Here is a 24,379-nt window from a genome sequence, read left to right as displayed (position 1 = left end):
GAGCATTTACTCAAGGTTTTTCTTGTGAAATTAGATCAATAATGAAATGTGGGCTGCAAAGATAAGCCAAAATCAACACACCAAAGATATCATGGTGTTTTAAAACATGTTCTCTTAATATTATTCAAATAATCCATCAGATCCGTCTCATACGCTCAGTGTGAGCATTGTTCTGCACACAACATGACTGATTAGAATTTCACAATTAAACTTTCCTGTTTACCCCCTGCTTAAATATCACACTTGTTGGCTTAAGTCACATTTGTGTTGCTATGCAACCACTTGATTGACACCTTCTATCACAATTTGCTGCATTGAGTGCCGGAGTTAGAAGCTGCTGAAATCCCTGTAGGGTGGAGCAATCTCATTTTCCCTTTGGCACTGTCTTAATTGCTGTGGCAGTCTGTAAATTAATAAACTCCGCCCATGACAGCTGGGATTGACACATCCATCAAGTGACAATGTTGCCGAGTTCATGTATGACTTTGTGGTGAAATGTGCTTTATGTTATTTTGGCTGATCACAAGAAAGTAGTTTCTTCCAGCAAGCCTTCTCCTTTGGCCCATGAGTGAATTGAGGGAGTAAGTGACCTGGGTGCTGCCATTTTTGCTTCTTTTGAAACTTTTGAATGTTAATTGCAAAGATCTTTTTTGTCAGAACACAGCTACTTTTTAAAGGCCGCCATTGGAAAAAACATGCCCCACATAATGGGTTAAGTATGTCATCTTCTAGCGGGGTGAACCAACCAAATGACTCCCTGAATAAATTCTAATATAAATTCTATTTGTCAAGTCAACCATGAAATCCATCTTTGAGAATTAAAAAATTTAAATTTAACATGCCACAATTTGAAGAAATAAATATTAAATATTAATTTTGTCTAAGTCCATGTTGAGCTTCATAGGCTTACAATTTATTTGAGTGTGAAAATGCAAAAGTTGGTGACAAATTTTTTTGCCTTTGTCTGCAAATTCACTATTGTGTAGAGAAAAAAACATGAATCAAGGTAAGATTATAGAATATAGGTTTGTCCCTGCTGTCTGAAAGGAAGATGAAAGAAAATAGATGAAACAAACTCATGAAGTGTTCTGTTCTTGAAGGTGTTCATTCTTGACACAAGACAGACCTTGAGATACTGAAACTTACACAGCGACAAATGTAAGGCCAATTCCAGTATTACAAGAATTCAAACAAGGTGGAACATTGCTGAGGTGCAACTGAGGGAGTGAGACAATGAATTGCATAATTATCATACTGCTTTCAGAGCTAAAGATTTTATAATTATTAAAATACTGTTGACAAAAAAAAATTCCCGATCCCACCACTCTCTCTGTCTCCTCTACACTGTCCTACTGTAATAAAACTCCAACACCAAAAATAAATCTTTTTTTTTTTAAGTTTTAATCAACTCCCCCAACACATTCCAAACATACAAGATTAATCAAATAACCTGTATTCACAACATAAACTTCCTCAGCATAAAATGGTGCAAAATAAAATGCACAAGTTTTGTGATAGAATGTGTGATGGTCAGGTTACTTTCAGCGTTTTATAGGCTACAATACATATTGTTTCAAAGCAGCTTAACTGTAATAAACAAGGTAATGATGCAAAAATGTTGATGCCAGCTCTACAAAGAGGCGGTGTTGTTATTCAGCATAAGTCAGTTCAGTGTTGATTCAGTTCAGTTCAATAACTGTAATGTTTATGAATTAGTTAAATTCTCTTTACAGAAGCTCTAAGGAAGACAATAGTGTTATTATTCAGCTTGAGTCAGTTCAATGTTGTCCATTTTGCAAAATGCTTCAAATATGAAATGAAGTTGAATCAGCTATAAAGCAGCTCAACGACCCATTAAAAAGGATTTTAAAAATCGTTGTTTTCAAATGTTGTTTTTGTTTACATTTTTGATATGTAAATTAAGACAAAAAATGTTGGTTTAATTGTGCATTTTCTCAATCAAAATATTAATTGTTGACTAAACATTTTAGTCAAAGTGAGTAACAATAATGAATATGAAATGAAGAAATATTTGATTAATAAATTGAAAGAGTATTTTCATCCAATTTCAAACACTACGACAAAAAACAAAACAAAACAAAAGAGCGCTGACAACCATCACCACCAGCAGGTTTTAGTGCCCCCCCCCCCACCTCCAAATCCCCAATTTAACCCTCCAGTATAAACTTGCAATATTTTAATCTCCAACCTAACAGAAAGCCGCTTCAGAAAATGAAGATGCAGTAGTAGCCTAATGTAGTAGTATCCAGTAATAATCCAGTAGTCTAATGCTTATACTTCTGTCACAGCAGAGCTGAGGTTCATGTCCACCCTTTCATCTCACAACGGACACGTTTATATCACAACAGCTTCAAGCGTAAATTCTCTTTGAGACGAACCAGCAATTTTTCTCTTTCTACATCATTTCACGCCAATAGTGAGATCAAGGTTACTGGTAAAAGTTCTCCTTTGCCACGGTAAACTGGGGAGATGACACAGCAGCGTTTTGTAGTGCTCCTAGCATACCACTTTAATGTCGGACACTGAAGGGGATAACAGAATCACAGGCAGAGAGAGAGCTTAGAGTACAAAGAGCAGGAGTGAGTGTGGTAACCAAGATAGGCGCTAGCACTTATTTACTTTCAGCCGTAAATCACGTTTCATTCACCCTTTCTATCACATATACTGGAGAGCACATTTTGCCTTGACATGTTCGTGACAGAAGCACCTGCAATAGCAGATTCCTGAACCAATTGTTCTTTTGAATCAGATAATTTCTTGATCTGGCTGCAAAACCAGTCTGGGCTACATTTCCCAAAAGCACTGGGAGCCTGTGATCGTTGATCGTATACAGTAGAGAACACTGGAGGAAATGGTTTCTACATTCTACTGACCCTTATGGTTATGATGCTGGAAATTCAGCCCTGAATGATTTGTTCACCAATATTTGGGCTGATTCATTGCACTGACTCAGTACCTGTTATCGGTGAATAGACCGTATCAGGATAGACACCATATTGAATTTAACACGGATGGAAATGAGGCTGTGAGGGATAGATGTACAGGCTTTGCAATAGCACACACTGTATAGCGGTCCTAGATTATGTCATTTTCTTTATAGAGTTTTGTCTACTGACAGTTATAATTTTTTTAGCTGAACAATCGGCTCTGTACTATGCTGTTAAACAACAATACAATCTACTGAACGCACTGTACTTCTATCTCTCACAGCCTCGTTTTCATTCCTTTAAAAACTTAAATATTCACAACCATGACTAGATTTTGATATGGGTCTGTTCACGCAAAGCTATAGTATGACTTGAGAAGACTTATATAGTGCACAAATTGTGTGAACAACAATATGATACTTTTACAGAGCTTTTGGGTTCAATACTCTTCCCAAAAAGGAAAATTAAATATTTTAATAAATAAATAATCCATCTCTGGGAGTCCATATAATGCAATTAAATAGTTACCCAAAATTTGATGCTTCAAAAACCACCCAAAACAAACACGACAACCCCAGTGGATGAGTCAATGTCTTGTGAAGTGAAAAGATATAAGAATAATTCTAATATTTTAAACTTTTTAGTGTTTTTAGGGTTTGCCAAAATGTGAAATTTCTGTCATCATTTACTCACCCTCAAGTTGCTCCAAACAAGTATGAGATTCTATCTTCTGTTGAACATAAAAGAAGATATTTTGAAGAATATGGGTTACAAACAATTGCTGGTCTCCACTGACTTCCATAGTGTGGAAAGAAATACTACAGAATCAATGGGGTCCATCAAACATTCTAGTGTTCAGCAGCAGAAAGAAATTCATGCAGGTTTGAGGAAAAACTTGAGGGTGAGTAAATGATGATGGAATTTTAATTTGAGATGGATTATGTGACGAGTGGGGGCGGGGCCGAGAGCCGTGGGAACAGAGCGAGGCCAGTGGAGTAATTGATAATGAGCGACACCTGCACCACTCTCCGGTATCGAGTCCCACGGAGGAGCTCCGGAGGGATAAAAGGAGGAGTGACGACAGTGAAAGACGAGAGAGGACCAGGCCTGGACTTTATTTTGTGTTTTGGTTCTGTTTGTGCACGACAGTCGTCTGCGAGGGGCTGTCGCTCTATTTTGTGTTTATTTTATTATTAAAGTTTTCTTTGAATATTTGCAGACAGTGAAAGACGAGAGAGGACCAGGCCTGGACTTTATTTTGTGTTTTGGTTCTGTTTGTGCACGACAGTCGTCTGCGAGGGGCTGTCGCTCTATTTTGTGTTTATTTTATTATTAAAGTTTTCTTTGAATATTTGCAGGTTCCCGCCTCCTTCTTCCCGTGACTACGAACTTTGTTACATTGGTGCCAAAACCCGGGAGGAAGGAGGGACACGCTGTCAGAGAGCCCTCGCTGCTGAGGGGGATCGCGGTGCTGAGGAGATCGGGCAGCAGGAACAAGCGGAGAGACCGCCGGTGGCTGCCCGAGGCGGGGGTGCTGGAACGATGGAAGACGAGGTGGGGACGGAGAGCTCGCTGCCACGCTCCTGGGTAGAGGAGGGGTGGCTGCCGTCCACGAGGGAGCGGAGGAGTCGGCCCCGTTCGCCAGGAGGCCGGAGCCTGCTGCCATCCGCCATGATTGGGGAGGAGCAGGGAACGGGGGACACGCTGCCGGCTGCCCTCAAAAGGAGGAGCCATCGCTGTCCACCAGAAGGCGGAGGAGCGGTGGGCCGTCCACCAACGATGTCCAGTACCATCGCATGGCACCACGAGTGAGAGCCTCTCAGCCGGTTGAGGATCAAGCGGCAGTGTGTCCGGGAACCGGACCGATAATTTTTAATTTTTTTTTCCTCTCTCCCCTTTCTCGTATCCAATGGAGGCTCATCGGGGGAGGCAGGGGAGGCACAGCTTCCCCATAATTGAGGTGAAAATGGGGGGAGGATGATTTAATGTTAATAAAATTCACAATTAATTTCAGTTCATGTCTCAGAATGTGTTTTTTTGTTTGTAATTTCACAGTTGTAATACCATAATGTGAAAGTACCGCTTTTCTATCGCGAATGTGCCGAATCTGCTGATGTAATTACAACCGCTAATGATAGAGGAGGGGGCGGGGGAGAGGGCTGAGCTCTCGTGCCTCCGTTGGTAAAAAAAAATTAGCCAATCACCATCGAGTGTTCACTTTCAGCGCTGAGGATTGTTGAGAAAAGAACCCTTGCAAGGGAGGCTAGCCTCCCTTCTGATATCAACCAATCATCAGAGAGACGTAAATTACTGATATTAGTTTGAACGTCTCCCGCTGCGCTGATAATGTACCAAGTACTTATGATGAGCAGCGATATTGAATATTTGATTGCCAACAGATTTACCAAGCTGTCATTCAAACAGTATATACACAAATTTAGGGGAAACCGCCTAAGCTGGATATAGGCTACAGCAGTCGGCTTAATTAAATGGTGCAACAGGCAGCTCTTTTAACACAGACTTTTAAGAAGGGATGGATGTTTGCTTCAAGTGATAGGCCAGGTAAGTGAAATTGTTATCTTGCTGTATATATGTCGTTTTCTTTGCGTTTTCTGACTAAAAGCAAACAAAAAGCCATTTTAAAGTGGTTAAGCAAATAATAAGAATAAGAATCATAATAATCGGCAGGGATCCCAGACCAAATACAATTAGTGTGCCGCCTCTATTTTAAAACCCACGAGCCGCCACTGCTCGTATCTGTCTCTCCTCATCCTTCTGTCTCCTTTTCTCTCGCCTCGTCTGTCTGTCCTTACCCCCAGGTATGCCACGGCCGCTGCCTTCTGTCTCCTTTTCCCTCGCCTCGTCTGTCTGTCCTTCCCCCCAGGTATGCCACGGCCGCTGTGATCGGCTCCCCCGGAGGGGGAGGGGGGATGGGGGTAGCGCACAGTCTCGGGAGTACCCCCCGGCCTGCGAGGGGCGATGGGGGTATGTGACGAGTGGGGGCGGGGCTGAGAGCCGTGGGAACGGAGCGAGGCCAGTGGAGTAATTGATAATGAGCAACACCTGCACCACTCACCGGTCTCGCTCCTTTCCCACGGCTCTCAGCCCCGCCCCCACTCGTCACAGATTATTTTTCTAAAAATCTTTCTCTGAAGAAAGTAAGACGAGCACCGTCTTTATATTTACTCCTTTCATGTTCCACAGAAGACTGAATGTCGGGTTGGGAACATGAGTAATTTTAATTTGGGGGGTGAACTGTCCCTTTAACACCTTCTCCTTGCTCTGTTGTGTAGAGGAAAGCACTCAGTCATGAGTTTCCATCTCTGGCATGCCTTGCGATCACCATTCCCGCGCATCTACAGCAGATCGCATACTGTTGTTCTCATTTCCCACTGGCTGCAGTTTCAGATTGCAAATGCACTCATGGTTACTCAAGAGAGCGAGTGCAGATGTCTTCTCTGTGTTTCTGTCTTCCGTCTGCATCTGCTCGCATCCGTGCACTAATGAGATTCTTAGAGGCCTGATTAAGCACACTGCGCTCAAACCTCAGCTGTGACAATGACAGGCCCATCCAGCCCCGGTTGAGGACATGACCTGCAAAAGGCCAGCTAAAAGGCAGTTCAACAAAACGACTGATCATGAAGGATGGGCAGAGACTTGGTGAAGGAGAGATAGAGAAGTTTCTCTTCCATTGTTGCGCAAGGTCACTTTCCTTTCCGCTCGCTGAAGAACAAGTGTCTCCTGCCTTGCGACTTGATGGATGTCTCATTCTGGGCCAACACTGTGGGCACCATATGAGAATAAATGCATGACAAAGCCCTCCACAGTAAAGCTCACAAGAGAGTTATGATCATTTCCAATTAAATAAGCAGTTCAGTTGTCATGGAGGAGTAATGGAAATTCATATTCTCAGACTAGGAAACCCCTCATCCTAAAGGTAATATGTTGAAAATGACTGTCCCTATTCATTCCCTAAAGCACCAGTGATATATGCAAAATACTTGAAGAGGTGGCGCTATTGTCATTAAAAGCAAAGGACAACGTAAGGGCATCATGCATGGCTCATATGCACCAAACAGAACGCATTCACCTTAGGTTCACTCTACATGAAGCTGATGGCTCTGTATGTGTGTTTGATATATAAATACATTAACACATTGCATATAAATTTAATTTCAAATTATTTGCTTTGTTAATTAGGTCATGTTTATTTGCAACACAATTATTATAATTTTACATATTCCGAAAACAAAGTTACAGCAGGACAGCATATTGCCAAAAAACTAACTTATATAAACAGAACTGCCACAAATTTATTTGTCCTCCTATAAACCTCCATACTAATTTTATACTACACATGCAATAGGTTTGTTCTCAAATAAATACTATAAAGTAGTAAATTGCCAACCAGGTTTCATTTCTTTGCAGTTAAAGTTTATATTTAAATGAACATAACAGGCTGCTGCCAGTAAATAAACCTTTATTCCTTGGCGTTCTGTACCTTTACACAATAACATAAATTTAATCAAATCTATTCGAGTCTGACACAGTTTGGCATTAATGGTAGAACACTGTATCCTGGTTCTTTATCGTTTAAACTTATTTGACACAAGAACTGCACTGTTCTGAGACACTTTGTTGAAAAAACTCCAAGTGAAGTATGTTATGTGGTTGTTCACATTTCTTACAGTGACAAATTGCATGTGTTGTTGTTGTTGTTGCTTTTAATAGCCTGTAGAAATGCTTTAAAGGGGTCATATGATGCGATTTCAAATTTTCTTTTCTCTTTGGAGTGTTACAAGCTCTTGGTGCATAAAGAAGATCTGTAAAGATGCAAAGACTAAAGTCTAAAATCCAAAGAGATATTCTTTATAAAAGTTGTCAACCACACCTACCTAAAACGGCTCGTTCTGACACGCCCTCCCATGTCTACGTCATGATGTGGGAAGATTTGCATAACGCCGCCCGTCACATGCGGTTGCTGCAAGCCCACCGGACGCTCCTTCGTCTAATCCGCCAGCCGCGCCGTTCTCAAGCCGCCGGCCTCCGCTCACTCTAGCCCGCCGTGTGTGACGCTGTGTGCTTCGTTGTGAAAGCGAAACTACTTTGTTTGGTCTTCCAAAAGAGGACACGACTAGAAATCAGTGGTTAAGTTTTGGCTTTGTTTGCGTGTGCAGACCGATCGGTGTATGACATCAAAATACCTTGAGAGCATTTTGAAAGCATAAGGAATCGTCTGTAAGGTATTTTGATATCATACACCGGTCGGTCTGCACACACAAACAAAGCCAAAACCTAGATATTTTAGGCAATATAGAAATCCTGGCTAGGACGCGTCCTGGAAAAATGGCACGTATGTGTCACCCTAGTTCAACCCAAATATTAAATTTGTGTGCAGCACATTTTATGGAGTACTGTTTCCTGATCCTGGGAGAGTAGAAAGCATAAGGAATCGTCTGTAAGGTATTTTGATATCATACACCGGTCGGTCTGCACACACAAACAAAGCCAAAACCTAGATATTTTAGGCAATATAGAAATCCTGGCTAGGACGCGTCCTGGAAAAATGGCACGTATGTGTCACCCTAGTTCAACCCAAATATTAAATTTGTGTGCAGCACATTTTATGGAGTACTGTTTCCTGATCCTGGGAGAGTAGACTACAATGCGGGCTGTCGCTGAGGGAATACATCAACTTAGTGCTGTGGATCGCTGGATCGCCTTTCACTGCTCCTTCACCGGGACCGCCGTTCTCGACCCCGCTGCCTCAGCTCACTCTTGCCCGGCTTCAGCTCACGTTAGGCCGCTGTGTTTTTCGTTGTGAAAGCGAAACTACTTTGTTTGGTCTTCCAAAAGAGGACGATATCCGCTTCGTCATGCCTAGAGCTGATCCGTGCTGGTCGCTGAGGGAATACTTCAACTTAGTGCTGTGGATCACCGGCACATTTTATGGAGGACTGTTTACTGATCCTGGGAGAATAACGTTAGACTAAAATGCCTGCAGTTCTGACTCACGTAAGTACGTTTTCTTTTATCACTTGCCACTGCTGATTCAAACGCTAGTTTTGGGCAGTGAGTAGCACTCGTTTGTCATTTCTCCGATCACAAATACAGACAGGGTTTTATGTTTACGCGGCACGATGCAACGCAACGCATAAAAAGACAGTATAAGTCATTATAATCAGTAATTATGTCCCCACTGGATGCAACAAATGCCTCGTTTATAATGGGTTTTCATGTTTTTGAATCATCGCTCCGGCCAGACAGGGCATCAAACAGTATGTGAGGGGCGTAACATTTCCGTCACACGCTTGAGGTATTCGGCCAATCACAACGCATTGGATAGCTGGCCAATCACAGCACACCTCGCTTTTCAGACTGATGAGCTTCTTAAAAATCGACGCGTTTCATAAAGGCGGGGCATAGAGGAGAAACAATAATGTACAGTATGTGGGAAATAATGTTTTTTTAACCTTAAACTGCATAAACACATTTCATTACACCAAATACACAAAATAATGCTCTTTTTAGCAGCATCATATGACCCCCTTGATGTCTTGATGGTAAGTTTTGTTCACCACCATATTGGAAGAAAAAGTAATGTATAAAAATTCTCAAGATCTACAGCAGATATCAAGATGCACTACGCTTATGTTTATTCATAGTGCTTAGCCTAATTCATCCATCCAGGAGTTCGTGTGAGGCAGTAACTCCGTTACTAGGATGGAGTGTGAGCACCATCTGGTGGCTATAAAATTGGATTTTCTGGACAATAAATTCAACTAACTTTGTAATTTGTAATTTGATACACACTAAAAACACTTATTTTGAAGAAGACTCCGACTTCCATGGCTTTCCATGGCAGTGTATTTGTCTTCTTGTATATTGTGTGTATATTTTCAGTGTTACAGCCTATTCAAATTCAAGAGACGGAGAATTGTAAAGATTCCCTGATCCTTCGACACGCCACTGTAAATTAGGGTCAACGTTAATCGTTTCGGAATATAGCCCACTTTGTTTTAAACCAGATGTCAGTTTCAAGAATATTGATAAAGCAGCACTATAAATCTCTGCTCTAATCAGCATTCGCACCATCACTGTTATAAACTAAAAATAGAAACTTGTTCTTACAGAGAAACTTATTTCTGCCTTACTAATTTTGCCTGAGCGTTTGTCTCAATATAGCCTAATAATTGTCTCGCTTAATTAAAACGATATTCATAGTTGGGTGGGGGGAAACTGGAAATACAGCTATGCGGATTTGTAATCATCAAATTGCATTTTGTTTTCATTCTTTCAATTCTTCATGTACTCAAACTGTCTATTTCCAGAGGCGGACAAAGTACTCAACTCCATTACTTGAGTGAAAGTACAGATACTGCTGGTCAAATATTACTCCATTACAAGTAAAAGTTGTAAAGACATATGGGAAATCTCTTCATGTAGCCCCACAAGAGTGATTGATAAACTGTCTGAAAAAAAGAAAGTACAGAAAAGAATCACCCACTGACTTTCAAAGCTGCTAACGACTTTCTACTTCGAGGACCTTGATAGAAATGTAGTGGAGTGAAAAGTACAATATTTTTCTTTCAAATGTAGTGAAGTTAAAGTCATAAGTTCCCAGAAAAAATAATACTCAAGTAAAGTACAGATACTCAAAAAGTGTACTTAAGTACAATACTCAAGTAAATGTACTTCGTTACTGTCCGCCTCTGTCTATTTCTGTCATGCATACAGTATGAGCATCAGTTTCCCATCCAGCTCGTTTTAAACGAAGCTCCCGGCGGGAGGGGGGCGTCGCCATTTTGTTTGTTTTAGTGAAACTGTACAGTGGAAGGAGGGTGAGAAAGGTAGCCTAGATACGGTTGCTAAATACGGAAAGCTACGATAGGACCGTTCCGCGTAAGTACTTTCGGCAAAAACAGAAATAAAAATGCATTTAATTGCATGCATTGGTATCATAACCATTCGATTTCGTCTTGCAACTTGCTAGAAAATTCCATTCTCCCTCTCTACACCAGCGGCAAATGACAGACGCTGTGTAGCATCACTTCTTTATGTTATCACTTAAAATGTCTTAATTAGCGCTGAAATGACTTATGTGGAGAATGCGTTCGGCGTCTTTGCGCATGCAAATAAAGCACGAGGAAAATCCGCACATGGCGTGCGCCGCAGATTCCAGCTGTTGATCTCGCGACAGCAGACCGTTAGCTTGTTAGCTCTTCTTTTAGCTGCAGCCTTCCAAAACGTATGTCCTTTCTGTTACATTATTAACAGTCATTACATTGTCATACATTTCGTATACTATTACATATTCCAATAACACCATTACGAGCTGAATAATACAAGTGCAGGGGTGCGCTGACACTGTATGGTCACAGTGCATTAGTCATCACACTGGCCCCCATCACTTGCAGTCACACACCCATCTATATGTACTGAGGGGATATTTTGGAAAACGTTACACCTAGATAATTATTTTAATAAAAAATATAAAATAATAAATTTTAAAAACCGTTAGTGCGTGCATTTCTACCCGAGTACAGTTTTTGCATCAAACATTCAAGCAGTACATCTAACATATACCAGTAAATTCTTAAAATGTTATGGCAAGCTATAATTTATTTCACCAAATAGAATTGCTAAATTGTCTTCCTAAACATTTACGATAAACACCCAACAATTAAGGCAAGAAAACACTTAAATAACAACTAGAGATGTCCGTCAAGTTCACGAATGAATTATCCCTTTGGGTCGAATGTTTTTTTTTTTTACTGAAACGGTTTCATTAATAACACACATACAAACCGATTTAATAAATACCATATTGTTTTATGACTAAATGCGTAGTAATGTAAATGCAAACTACAGTAAGTTCTAGAATTACTTCATTTAAAGGTACTGCAACAACTAAACATGGATACGTGAAACTACACACCCTTAGAAACTGAATGTCGGTTGTATGTTATGACAAAAAGAAGTTATTAAGTAATATTTTTAGATTTCTGTTAAATAAACCATTTAAAAGATATGAGTGATGCTATTGCCTGCATAAAAATGAAAGAATGGTTTTAAAGAAATCTCCTGAATTGGTTGGACTGACACAGTCCTGCCACAAACTCAAACAAACAGCAATTTTTTGATACCACCACAGACCCACAAAACACTTCAAGGACATTGAAACATTTCAAGCCATACATAGATTCAATAAACTACGTATGACTTGGTTAAAGGTTTTTCTGCATATTTAGCTGGTATAGAGAAAAGTGCTTTGACATAAAAAATAATAATATTTGTTTATTAATTAAAAAAAATATATATATATGCCTAACACCATTGCCATTTTATTCTACAGGTTCAGCGTCCCCCACCACCTCAGTGTGAGAAGGTGCAGGGACGATGTTCTACGCCCACTTTGTCCTCAGCAAACGTGGGCCGCTGGCCAAAATCTGGTTGGCGGCCCACTGGGATAAGAAGCTGACCAAAGCACATGTGTTTGAGTGCAATCTGGAGAGCAGTGTAGAGAGCATCATCTCTCCAAAGGTTAATAGATTCTCTTGAAATCGTGCTGTTCAGGTTTATTTTTGTCCATGTTTCTTGTGGATTTCATTTTAGTTTTTTTATCGTTTTTAAATGCCATGAAAGAGCTTAAAATGCTTTGCAGACCTGTTTAGAGTAATAGTGCTGTTCATTTTGTAGTCCAAAAACCCTAGATTTCAAGTTTGAGGTTTGACTAGTTATGTTTACGTCCACAAATTATCGTTTATGTTTATATGAACCCTGAACATTGCAATCTGATTCACATATTTGTTTACATTTTATAATCCAATTGAGAAAATAGTCTGATTTAGGCATTAGGCATACATTTATTTTCTGTGGTTCAGATTATTCCAGGTCTACACTAGTGCTATTTTGGTAATATTGAGATACTTTTTTATATATTTTTTATTTTAGTTTTAATTTTTGTATTAAAGTTTTGGTAATTTTGTTGTGTTTTGACATTTTTAAATATGTCTGTATACTTTTTATAAATTTTTTACTATAAATGTCTATATCTTTTTTTATTCATTTTTAATTAGTTATTTCAGTACTTCAAAAGTACATATAGTACATATATTTCATTTTATTTCACATAACGAACATGTTTTTTATGGTTTTAGTTTTGGTTTAATAACCCTGGTCAATCAAATCAAAATTGTATTCAGATCAAGCTCAATCAGATGGATTGAAGTGTTTACACAAAGGCTTTTCTTTCCATTTGACACATCAATCCGATTATAAACAGAATATTTGTGGGCATGTAAACATAGCTGCTTTAAATTATGTTTAGAACAAACCATGAAAATCTCTTCAATGATGGTCACAGACCTTATTTTACTCATAAATCAAAAAACGCATTTCTAAAAATCACATTAGAAATTCCTTCTGGCATGGCTTTGAAATTGACATTATGACTGAGCAGCTCTATAGCAAGCAGCTCCATTTATTAATAATATTTGCTTAATTTGATAGGTAAAAATGGCTCTCCGTACATCTGGTCACTTACTCCTGGGCGTAGTGAGGATCTACCACAGAAAAGCCAAGTACCTGCTGGCAGACTGCAATGAAGCTTTTATTAAGATTAAAATGGCTTTTCGCCCAGGTGAGTTGTGGCTGGACTACACAAGAAGTTGGTCCTGTTGTACTGCAAGAGCTAATATATTGTGGACTGTTTGACACAGGTGTGGTCGACCTGCCTGAGGAGAACCGTGAAGCTGCCTACAACGCCATCACATTACCCGAAGAATTTCACGACTTCGATCAGCCTCTTCCAGACCTGGAGTATGTTCAGCTTTAACTTAAAGATATCAGAGGCTAGATGTATAAATGTAGTTAGACTTGCATGCATGCAGTTAGTGTTGTTGACCCTTCTTTGTGTTGTGGATTGCAGCGACATTGACGTTGCTCAACAGTTCACCCTGAATCAGTCGCGTGTGGAGGAGATCACAATGCGAGAAGAAGTGGGAAACCTCAGTCTACTGCAGGAGAATGACTTTGGTATGGCATGTACACATCCTCTTTATGTTTTTATTGTCTTGCGTTTTTACCTCTTTTTATTGTTTAAATTGATCATGCATTGTCCTCATACAGTAGATAATTTATACCCGACACATTTTCCTCATCAGCTGATTTCGGTATGGATGACCGAGAGATGATGCGAGAGGAAGGTGCATTTGAAGTAGACATCATCCATGGGGCGTCTGTGTCTAACCTGCTGCTGGAGTCAGAGTCAAGTAGCGGACAGATTGCTGACAAGTCCAATCACCTAGAGTACGACCAGTACAAGGATGACTTTGGAGACAACCCTATGGAGAGCACAGAGGGAGGCATGCTGGGTAAGAGTGGCATCCGCAAGCACCTTATAAGTAAATAAGTCTCATCTTGAGCCTGAGCTGGCTACTTTCTGTTCCTACAGTGGACAAGCTGCTCAGTAACGAGGATGGAGGTGGTATTTTTGATGACCCTCCAGCCATCACTGAGGGTGTGATGATGCCCCAAGATCACGGTGGAGATGATGATGATGATTTTGACAACCTTTCACGTAAGAATGCATATAACATCATGATATGTAACTATTACATATTTGGTGCTATGCATAATAATTAAACATTTTGCATTTTGTTCAATAGCAGCAGGAGGCCCAGACAGTCCTGATTCTGGTCCTGTGGAGCAGCTGCCCACCATGACAGACCAGACTGAACAGACCACCCTAGTCCATAATGAGGAGGAGGCTTTTGCTTTGGAGCCCATCGACATTACAGGTCAGCCAGAACAGAGAAATAGTAGTAATAGTGCAGTTATACAGTTAAGGTTGGCCAGTTTACAGAACTGTCACTACTATCACTATGTCTTATGGTCACTGATCATAAAGTTTCTACTTTAAATATGTCACCAAGGTAATATAATCTAGCTGACTGTCAATTATTAACTAATTTTATTGTGTACCACATTCATTCATTTACACATTCGTTATTATATTAATTACTAATAATAAACTATTATAATTATGGTTAATTATATTTAAAATGATAAACAAGTGACCATGCCAGTGTTGTGTTTTAGCTGTCATGGCATAGATAATTTTATATTATTATAGCCAAATAATTTCTAACTATTATTGCACATTATCCTATTATATTATTTTTTGTTTATTTAATTAAGTTTGTTTTGTTCTCTTTTTGTTTGTAAAACTGTTTCTGACATACATAATTTGTTGATTAAATAAAATGTATATGTATGTAAATTTGTATTAAAAAATAAATCAATAGCAAATAATTTATTGTTTTTTAATTGTCATAATCTGTGATAAGGTTAGAGGAAAATTGGCAGGACAGGTATAAATCTGAAAAAAATATGTTTTGTTGAGCCCTGATACACTACATTCAAAAACTTCCAACTAAAAAATAACATTTTGACATTTTATATTTATTTACCCTCCTGTTGTTCCAAATTGTATGTATTTCTTTATTCTGAAGAACAAAAGAAAATATTTTAAAGAATGTTGATAACCAAACAGTTTCAGTTCTCATTGATCCATACAATGGACGTCAATGGCAGCTGAAACTGTTTAGTTACCAACAAAATAACTGTTTAGTCATTTCTTCAGATCATTTTCTGTTGTGTTCCACAGAAGAAAGAAAGTCATACAGGTTTAAAATTATTTGAGGGTGAGTAAATAATGACCATTTTCATTTTTAGCTAAACTTTCCCTTTGTGCCAATGCAAGTAAACATCTCTTGTAAACAAAACCTAATTTTAGTTATCTTGTCATCAAACCATACGCTAATATATTATTAGTGAAGGAAACCAAAGCAAAAAGAAAGAGGAAGCTGATTGTGGATAGTGTGAAGGAGCTGGACAGTAAGACCATCCGTGCCCAGCTGAGCGACTACTCCGACATTGTCACCACTCTGGATCTGGCTCCCCCTACCAAGAAGCTGATGATGTGGAAGGAAACAGGAGGAGTGGAGAAGCTCTTCTCTCTGCCAGCTCAGCCCCTCTGGAACAGCAGACTGCTCAAGGTCAGGACAGATCTCTGGAACAAGCTGTGAGACATTAATACAGGCTTTAGTGCAACAAACTACATAAGTGGCCTTGGATATGGCTGTTTTCGGCCCTATTTTCTCATAACTATGCACAGAAATCTAATAAACAACTTATTTTGACAGTTTTTTTGTAGTCTTGCCATTAAGCAATGTTGTTTCCCATTGAATTGCTACACAAATTTATACAGCAAGTTTATTAGAAATCATCTCTAGTATCATCTATCCTCCTAAGACCAGGTCTACCTCTCTGTGCAGATGTTCACACGCTGCCTGACCCCTTTGGTGCCCGATGAACTGAGGAAGAGAAGAAAGGGTGGAGAAGCAGACAGCTTAGATGAGTTTCTCAAAGACCTGGAGAACCCTGAGGTGCCACGAGAAGAGGCCCTGTCTCAGCAAAGAGACATCATTGGTAAAAGAGGCTGACTCATATGGCTAACTACTATTTAGATCACAAGGCGCATGTTACAAATTTGGCATGTTACCAAGATTTTTAACAGTAGTTCACTAGTTTGTCACGAATGCCCATGTTTGGCTTTTTGTAGACCAGACCATCCTGGAGGAGTCCAGTGTTCTGCAGGCTTCAGCCATGGAGGGCAGTCGCACGACCCTTGATGAATCAGTCATGCCTCCTCCATCTGGACCCCGTGGACAAAAGCGCAAAGCTCAGGACACAGAGCCTGCCTTACCTGTGAGATTTTAAATGACAGATTTTTAGTGTGGGTTTTGAACCCCACTGTTTGTGCTTTTCTAATTCTGTGCCCTCTCTTGTTTTCTCATAGATGCTGGAGGATGATCGTTCCTCCATTGTGTCCACACAGCATGTGAACATGCAGCAGGTGGACCTTCCACCTGAGGAACTGAGCAACATCGCACAGCTCATCCCTGAACTCGACCTGATAGGAGAGAAGAGCAAAGAGAAGAAGGATGATGGGGAGGAGGAGGAGGTGAGGAGGCTTTAACAACCACAAATTAGGATCAAGGAGCTAAATGAGAATAACTTTTTAGCACTAAGCATCATAATAGTACAGCTGTTTATGCCTAACTTAATTTTTAAATGCCCAGTTTTGTGTCTAAATTTTAATTGTGCTATTCCTGTATGTTTTTAATTGATCAGTTATTATAATTTATCATATGAGGCATGTGACTAGCTGAGCACTGGTTGCACTTGATTCCTGTCAGATCGAGTACCTCAGTTAATTTTGAATTTGTGTTTAAAAGGAGGAGGAAGGTCAAAGCGGAGACCAGGATCAGGAAGAGAGAAGGTGGAACAAGAGGACGCAGCAGATGCTGCACGGTTTACAGGTTTGAACATAGACTTCACATCTTGATAAATGAGGTCTGTCAGGGCATATTCGGTTTAACCATAAAATGGTTTTCTATCCATAAATACCTTCCTTTTACTTTCCACAGAGAGTCATTGCTAAGACCGGAGCAGAATCGATCAGCTTGCTGGATCTGTGCAGAAACAACAACAAGAAACAAGCAGCTGCTAAGTTCTACAGCTTTCTCGTGCTGAAGAAACAGCAGGCAGTGGAGCTCAGGCAGGACGAGCCCTACAGTGACATCATCGCCACCCCTGGCCCCAGATTTCACATTATATAGACTTTTTAATGGTCAACACTGGCAGATTTGATTCTTTTTAATAGTTTTGTTTGTATATAATGTGTTATGTATTTCTGTGCATGTGCATTTTCATGCATACTACATGTGCGCCCAGTCTTGTGTGCAAAAAAAAAAACTTTTATAATGTCAAAAAAGTGCTTCTTTTAACAGTTTCTCAATACAAGCATGCACATTGGACAAAAAACGAAATGGTTCTGAACTGTTCTGACCTGGTTGAGGTTAAAAATATAATGCTTTGTTCTCAAACTTACAGAAACGCTTATCTTAGAAAGTACAAATCTAATTGCGATCATTGAAGTGAAATTGCACAGCTGTTGCCACTCCATTAGTTTGTTGGGCTCACTTTCAAAGGCTTTGAGCCTTCAGTTTGTTCTCTTTAATCACGTTTTCAGATGCATCTGTTTCATTATTTAATGGTTCCTGTTGTTTTGCATGCTTTGAATTACGTTGACATGCAACATACATGTTTACTTTCATGAAAGTATTTTCTTTGTTTAAACATAAAAGAGTAACATTTTAGCTGCTCCAAAGATCAAATTTTTAAAAAATCATAGTTTGTATGTTTAAAAAAAAAAAAATATATATATATATATTTAATGAAGTATTGGCCTACAGAGTGTTGTTTTTGTTTTATTAATTTTTTTCCACAAACCTACTACAGGAACAACACTACTTCCTTAAATTCTACTGAGCTTCAGGGTTGTGAACATTTACCCAAAAGCAGCTTTAGTTTTGCTTGTCAGCCAGACAAGCATGTCATATACTGTGATATACATTTGTTAAAATAATGCTGTGCCATTTGTTGTAAAGATCATTTTTGTAATTGTGCAAGCACTTTTTAAAATGGTCCATAGGTCTTTGGTTTTCTCGATGTGACAACTCAATAATTAAACAATATCTGTTATAGTGCAGTATTAAATGCTTTGCAATCTGCTTGTTTTATTCATATTGGAATAAAAACAACTGAAATTAATGTCCGTACACATCACATTATTTGCCTTTAGCCCTGACTTGAGCTGTTATGTAATTTTTGTAATAAAAAGTAACTAATAAATCCCTTTGTCCCTTGACTGAATTGATAGGTTTGTAACTGCAAAGAAAATGTAGAGCACATATTAATTAAATGCAGGGAATTCAGAGAAGAAAGAGAAAAACTTAAAACAATGCATTATAAAAGTTGGAAGGGAATGGGACATTAGAGGTGTTTTAGGAATAGAAAATTATCAGAATGAAGTTACCAGGGCAATAATTATTTTTTTACAAGAAAGCGGTTTGGTTAGAAGAATTTAGGATCATAATGAAGTCATGATGTTACACACTCCAATATAGTAGGTGGCGGTATGCACCTTAACGTTGGCCTGTAACCGCCAGAAAACTAAAGAAGAAGAAGACCGAATTGATTCTGCACCTGGAAAGGTTTTAATTTGTTCTGATTCATTCTCAGTTTTAAAGCGTCTAAGGCGGGGTAGGCAAGTTCGGTCCTAGAGAACCGCAGTTCTGCAGAGTTCAGCTCCAACCCTAATCAGACACACCTGAACAAACTAATCAATGTCTTCAGGATTACTAAGGCTATAGGCAGGTGAGTTGTTTTTCAGGGTTGGAGCTGAACTCTGCAGGACTGCAGCTCTCTAGGACCGAACTTGCCTACCCCTGGTCTAAGGTCTTAAATCCAGTCATCAAGATATTCTTTTTAGTATTTTACAGATACAGGTGAATCTCAATAAATTAGAATGTCGTGGAAAAGTTCATTTATTTCAGTAATTCAACTCAAATTGTGAAACTCATCGGTTAAGAATGATATTTCAATAAATTTTATTTGGGTTCCATCACACTTAGGTGTAAAGGGAAATGAGGACGCAGATAAGTTAGCAAAACAACAAGCTTTGCAGAGCTTGTTCCTCTAAGCAAGTCTGAAATTAAGGTTTTAATCTGGAAAAAGGTTATTGCTGAATGGCAAATAAAGTGGGACAACAACGAAAAGGGTAGATTTCTCTACAATTTAATTAAAGTAAGTAAAAAAAATATAAGACATATTGGTAAAACCAGGAAAGAAGAGGTTGTCTATAATAAATTATAGACTATTATAGATTAGGGTGACCATGCGTGCCATTTTCCCAGGACGCGCCCTGGCCAGGATTTCTATATTGCCTAAAATATCTAGGTTTTGGCTTTGTTTGGGTGTGCAGACCGATCGGTGTATGATATCAAAATACCTTACAGACGATTCCTTATGCTTTCAAAATGCTCTCGAGGTATTTTGATGTCATACACCGATCGGTCTGCACACGCAAACAAAGCCAAAACCTAGATATTTTAGGCAATATAGAAATCCTGGCCAGGACGCGTCCTGGGAAAATGGCACGTATGGTCACCCTAGTCTATAATAGAATATTGTTGGGACATTCCAATCTTAATAGTACACTCAAAATATTAGGGAAGCATCCAAATGGTCTATTTGAACAATGCAACGTAGAAGAAACAGTAACCCATGCAATTCTTGAATGTAAGAAATATGAGGAAGAAAGAAGTAATATGATAGTTGAAATCAAGAAGAATGGAATTCAGGTGGTACATTTTAAATCTTTAATAAAATGGGCAAGTGAAATAAATAGTAAAGCTTTCTTTAATGTTTTTAAAAGGACGGGATTAATAAGTAAAATGTAACGCTCTGTTCCACACTCCGGAGCAGAAGGTGGCGGTAATGCACCTAATTACGCTGGTTGCCAGCCGCGATTAAAAGCCAAGAAGAAGAATTGATTATGTTATTATTCATCCATGCGTTAGCGGGCGCTGAGACCCACTGCGTTGCGCATCACCAGCGAAGAAGACTGGAAACAACACGCGAACTGGCAGTAGTTTGTATATAAGGAGGTTTATATGCTACTACCGAAAACAGGTAATGTCATATTTTTAAAAGATGTCTGCTCACGTCTAGGATATAGTAACGCTGTGATACAAACTGAATCTTTTCTTATTCCAGCCAGGAAAACTGTGAGTCGTCATGCGTGTTTGTCAGCGGTGTGTGAGTTTGTTGCTCTCGAGGCCTTTATCTGCAGTTCTCCAGCACTCGACTCGCGCACTGCATCAGCGCTCACATCTCACACTGCTGCAGCACAGCACCAGACACACACTCTCACAGAGACACAGCAGACAGACATGGAGACACTTCGCGGACCACCAAGCTGCTTCGCCAGATGTCTATAATATGATTGATCTTGCGCAAAAAGAGGTTGTGCCATTAAATTCTGACGTGCATCGAATAGGTAAGTAATGTATGTATTATATCTACTTGTTAATGAATCCCTGATTGAATTGTCATGCTCATCATCTGTCTTGCTTTCTGTAGATTTGGATGCAGCTGTGCATACTTCACCGCTCCAGGAAATCAGCGAGGAGGAAGCAGTCCAGATCCAAGTACCTTCTGCCCTTCCACCAGAATCTTCCACACTCAGACCTTATGTGGATAAATCAGAAACTCTCAGCAAACTGGTTCAGCTTGGTGTGTCTCATATCTTAAGTAAGTTATGTTGGATTATTCTGGATTTGTCTGATCTTTTGGTAATTTTCCAGGTGTCAACCTCTGGAAACTAGAACAGAGACCCAATGTGGGTTCCATGCTGGTTAGACTTGACTTCCATGCCGATGTTGCACCCAGACTACTCTTCCTCAAAGATCTGGGCGTTGAAGAGTCTAAACTGGGCCAACTGGTCACCAAGAACCCATTCATCCTCACAGAAAGCCTGGACAACCTTGAAGCCAGGTCAGAAAGAGAATATAATACTATATATAATACACTGTAGTGTAAAACTTTTACAAATTAATTAGCAGCTTTTAGAAAGATTTGATCCTTGACTTAGCATTGAAACTTCTCTCAGGCTGCTTCACGGGTATCATGTTGATAATGTGGCATTTTCTTTTAAAGGTTACCTTATTTCTTTGGTCTGTTCATTTTAAGGGTGTCCTACTTGAAATCAAAGAAGTTCAGTAAGCAGTCTGTGGCTGCTATGGTGAGCAAAGCTCCATACCTGCTTAACTTCAGTGTTGAGAGGCTCGACAACCGCCTTGGATTTTTTCAGAAGCAGTTGGGACTCAGTGCTGAGAAGGTGAAGTGGAATTACATATATTTTTTTTATAGAACAAAAAAGGATCACTGCTTATATGCTTATAAATATTTTTTGTTTAAATCTATAATGAAGTGATTTTCACCTACATTTACCATGAGTGTTGTTGTCGTCGTGATTTTTGCTTTAGGCCCGAGATATTGTGACTCGCCTACCAAAACTATTGTGTGGCAGTTTAGAGCCAATTAAAGAGAATCTAAAGGTCTGACACTTTGTTGATTTGTTTTTTCTTCATTATATATATATATATTAATATTTTTTTATTGTATATTAAATGTGACAGGAATTCATTTATTTCTCTCATCCAGGTTTGTGAACTGGAGTTTGGATTTCGTGGAAATGAAATCCAGCATATTGTGACCACGGTTCCTAAAGTTCTAATAGCCAATAAAAGAAAACTCACCCAAATATTTGACTTCGTTCACAACACCATGGATGTTCCACACTCACTTGTTGCAAAGTTCCCACAGGTACATATTATTTAGTCCTTTCATAATGGTTTGGTTCGAAGCCCTATAAATGCAGTTTAGAGTTTATTTATAAATTTAGAGTTGTGATTGTATGTACAGATAGAATCATTTAACTTGAGGCACTTTGCATAGTATTTATCTTTTGTCAGATAAGAGGAATAACTGGTGTAATAAATGTTAAATCGAAATTTTCCATGCTGTGTAATATGTGAGTTTACTTGATACTGTGCAACATGCAAATTTTTTATTTATTTTTTACTTTCTCAAAGGTCCTTAATGCCAAATTTATTCGCATCCGGGAGCGACACTTGTTTCTAGAGTACTTAGGCCGGGCTCAGTACCAACCATCTCAACCCAACTACATCTCCTTGGATCGCTTGGTGTTTCTGCCTGATGATGTTTTCTGCTCAGAAGTAGCATTAGCCACTCTTGAAGACTTTGAAAGATTTCAGAAAACGTTGTAGATGTACAGAATAAATGGAATTATGTTTAATAGTTGGTTTGTATGAACAGTTTTATAAATAAACATTAAAAAGTTAAATTGGTTATAGTACCAGTTCATCTTTTATCCTGTGATGATATACTACATTTTAATAGGAGGCTGAAAATGACCCTTGGTGTACTTGTGTAAGTCAAATTATACAGGTCTAGATCTAAAACCAAATTTGCCACATACATTTTAAACAAAAAGCTGTAAAGTCCAGACTTTCTTTCCCATTATTTTTTTGTGAATGTTAAGTCATTAATTAGTCGTGGCCTAATGGTTAGAGAGTAGGCCTCGTTACCCAAAGGATGTGGGTTTGAGTCTCGTACCGGCAGGGATTGTAGGTGGGGGGGAGTGAATGTACAGCGCTCTCTCCCACCTTCAATACCACGACTGAGGAGCCCTTGAGCAAAGCACCGACCCCCCAACTGTTCCCCGGGTGCTGCTCTGGGTGTGTGTTCACTGCTGTGTGTGTGTGCACTTTGGATGGGATAAATGCAGAGCACTAATTCCGAGTATGGGTCACCATACCTGGCCACATGTCACTTCACTTATTAATCTCAGATAAAATACAGATAGGAAGTAACTAATTTCATTTGGGTCTGTCAGACCTCAGTACTTTTTTTTTTAACCTCTGTGATCTTCTTAAAGAGATGAAGATAATATCCTCCACACTTCACATACTTGAGGTGAAGCAGAATAATGTTTTTAAATATTAAATTAAAAACACGGGTGGAAATGAATCTGATGGCAAGCAATCCAGCTTTTGGAATGTGTTCCTCCAGTCCCATGGAGAAACATGTTGATGCAGTGGCTTAAAAGTTGTTGATTATATTTTGTATAGGGACTTATCTTAACCAGTATAAGTTTCGTAAATATTACAGCCTCCTAGTATAAAGGAAAAGGGGCGGGACAGAATCTGATGGCTTGAAATCCAGCTATACGAATGTGTCCCATGGAGACATGTTGGTATAGAAGCTTAAAAACTATTGTTTATGCAGCATCACTACAGGAAACACTAACCTAAGAGGAAAAGTAAGAGCAACAGGCTTTCACACGATCACTGGTAACCGAAAAATCTAGTAGATTTAAAAAAGAATAATTTTCAAACAATGTGCGCATTCCATATGATGATTAGAACACAAGACACTTTTTTTTACAAGTCTTTGTTGCCTGATATCCACTGTCGTTAACAATTTTCTTTCTTAAATTGTACATGGTTACCAGCAGTGTCAGTGAAGATTATGCGTGCATTTAAATATGCTACATGTGAAGAAAATAAAGAAAACGCCATTATCCCATTTTTATTGTACGTCATTTATAATCAAGCTGTAGATTTTAATAAACTATGCAAAATTTGGGCTAAAGTATTTATCTATAAAACCCCTGGTGTGTTAGACATTTTATTCCAAACGTGTTTAAAATGACATTTCTATCATATAATATGTTGTGGAAAGATGACTCGGTGAAAAAAAGACTTTATAAAGTCTAGCCATGAAGTATAAAGAATGTTGGGATTAGAGAGATTAAATAAAATCGTGAGAATGTGGAAAAAACAGATCAAGAAAAATTATGAAAAACTAAATCTTTCTAAAAAACAAACAAACATTGTGACAGCCAATGACCCCACGCGGTCACATGCCGAGAA

The 24,379-nt window shown here is 39.1% G+C and overlaps 2 protein-coding genes across 5 annotated transcripts; both read left to right on the top strand.

The window, feature by feature from the left end:
• Positions 1-10,765: 10,765 nt before the first annotated feature.
• On the top strand, positions 10,766-18,212 carry rad21b (RAD21 cohesin complex component b). Of its 2 annotated transcripts, none has more exons than XM_016281249.1 (14): positions 10,766-10,850; positions 12,304-12,491; positions 13,461-13,590; positions 13,670-13,769; positions 13,879-13,985; positions 14,114-14,323; positions 14,404-14,529; positions 14,621-14,749; positions 15,786-16,009; positions 16,289-16,442; positions 16,576-16,721; positions 16,813-16,977; positions 17,252-17,335; positions 17,444-18,212. In XM_016281249.1, the coding sequence occupies exons 2-14, from the start codon at positions 12,348-12,350 to the stop codon at positions 17,633-17,635; spliced, it is 1,911 nt and encodes a 636-aa protein (XP_016136735.1). In that variant the 5' UTR covers positions 10,766-10,850; positions 12,304-12,347; the 3' UTR covers positions 17,636-18,212. The 2 variants fall into 2 exon arrangements, with proteins under 2 accessions (XP_016136735.1, XP_016136734.1); XM_016281248.1 differs by having other exon boundaries at positions 14,618-14,749.
• Positions 18,213-20,434: 2,222 nt separating this feature from the next.
• mterf3 (mitochondrial transcription termination factor 3) lies at positions 20,435-22,788 on the top strand. 3 transcript variants are annotated; one of them, XM_016281441.1, is made up of 8 exons: positions 20,435-20,552; positions 20,641-20,919; positions 21,003-21,155; positions 21,227-21,416; positions 21,612-21,759; positions 21,908-21,979; positions 22,086-22,247; positions 22,517-22,788. In XM_016281441.1, the coding sequence occupies exons 2-8, from the start codon at positions 20,658-20,660 to the stop codon at positions 22,709-22,711; spliced, it is 1,182 nt and encodes a 393-aa protein (XP_016136927.1). In that variant the 5' UTR covers positions 20,435-20,552; positions 20,641-20,657; the 3' UTR covers positions 22,712-22,788. The 3 variants fall into 3 exon arrangements, with proteins under 3 accessions (XP_016136927.1, XP_016136928.1, XP_016136926.1); XM_016281442.1 differs by having other exon boundaries at positions 20,637-20,919; positions 21,248-21,416; XM_016281440.1 differs by having other exon boundaries at positions 20,637-20,919.
• Positions 22,789-24,379: the final 1,591 nt, after the last annotated feature.

The sequence above is a fragment of the Sinocyclocheilus grahami genome, unplaced genomic scaffold (assembly GCF_001515645.1).
Source record: "Sinocyclocheilus grahami isolate Dianchi unplaced genomic scaffold, SAMN03320097.WGS_v1.1 scaffold149.1, whole genome shotgun sequence".
Taxonomy (NCBI): domain Eukaryota; kingdom Metazoa; phylum Chordata; class Actinopteri; order Cypriniformes; family Cyprinidae; genus Sinocyclocheilus; species Sinocyclocheilus grahami.
The sequence above is the reverse complement of the archived record's forward strand: the minus strand, read 5'-3'. Positions and strand labels throughout refer to the sequence as shown.

Coding starts and splice junctions, on each gene's coding strand:
- rad21b (XM_016281248.1), top strand. CDS start 12,348: ATGTTCTACGCCCACTTTGTCCTCAGCAAACGTGGGCCGCTGGCCAAA. Junction 13,591..13,669: donor TAAAATGGCTTTTCGCCCAG/GTGAGTTGTGGC, acceptor TGTTTGACACAG/GTGTGGTCGACCTGCCTGAG. Junction 14,324..14,403: donor CACAGAGGGAGGCATGCTGG/GTAAGAGTGGCA, acceptor CTGTTCCTACAG/TGGACAAGCTGCTCAGTAAC.
- mterf3 (XM_016281441.1), top strand. CDS start 20,658: ATGCGTGTTTGTCAGCGGTGTGTGAGTTTGTTGCTCTCGAGGCCTTTA. Junction 21,980..22,085: donor CAATTAAAGAGAATCTAAAG/GTCTGACACTTT, acceptor TCTCTCATCCAG/GTTTGTGAACTGGAGTTTGG. Junction 22,248..22,516: donor TTGTTGCAAAGTTCCCACAG/GTACATATTATT, acceptor ACTTTCTCAAAG/GTCCTTAATGCCAAATTTAT.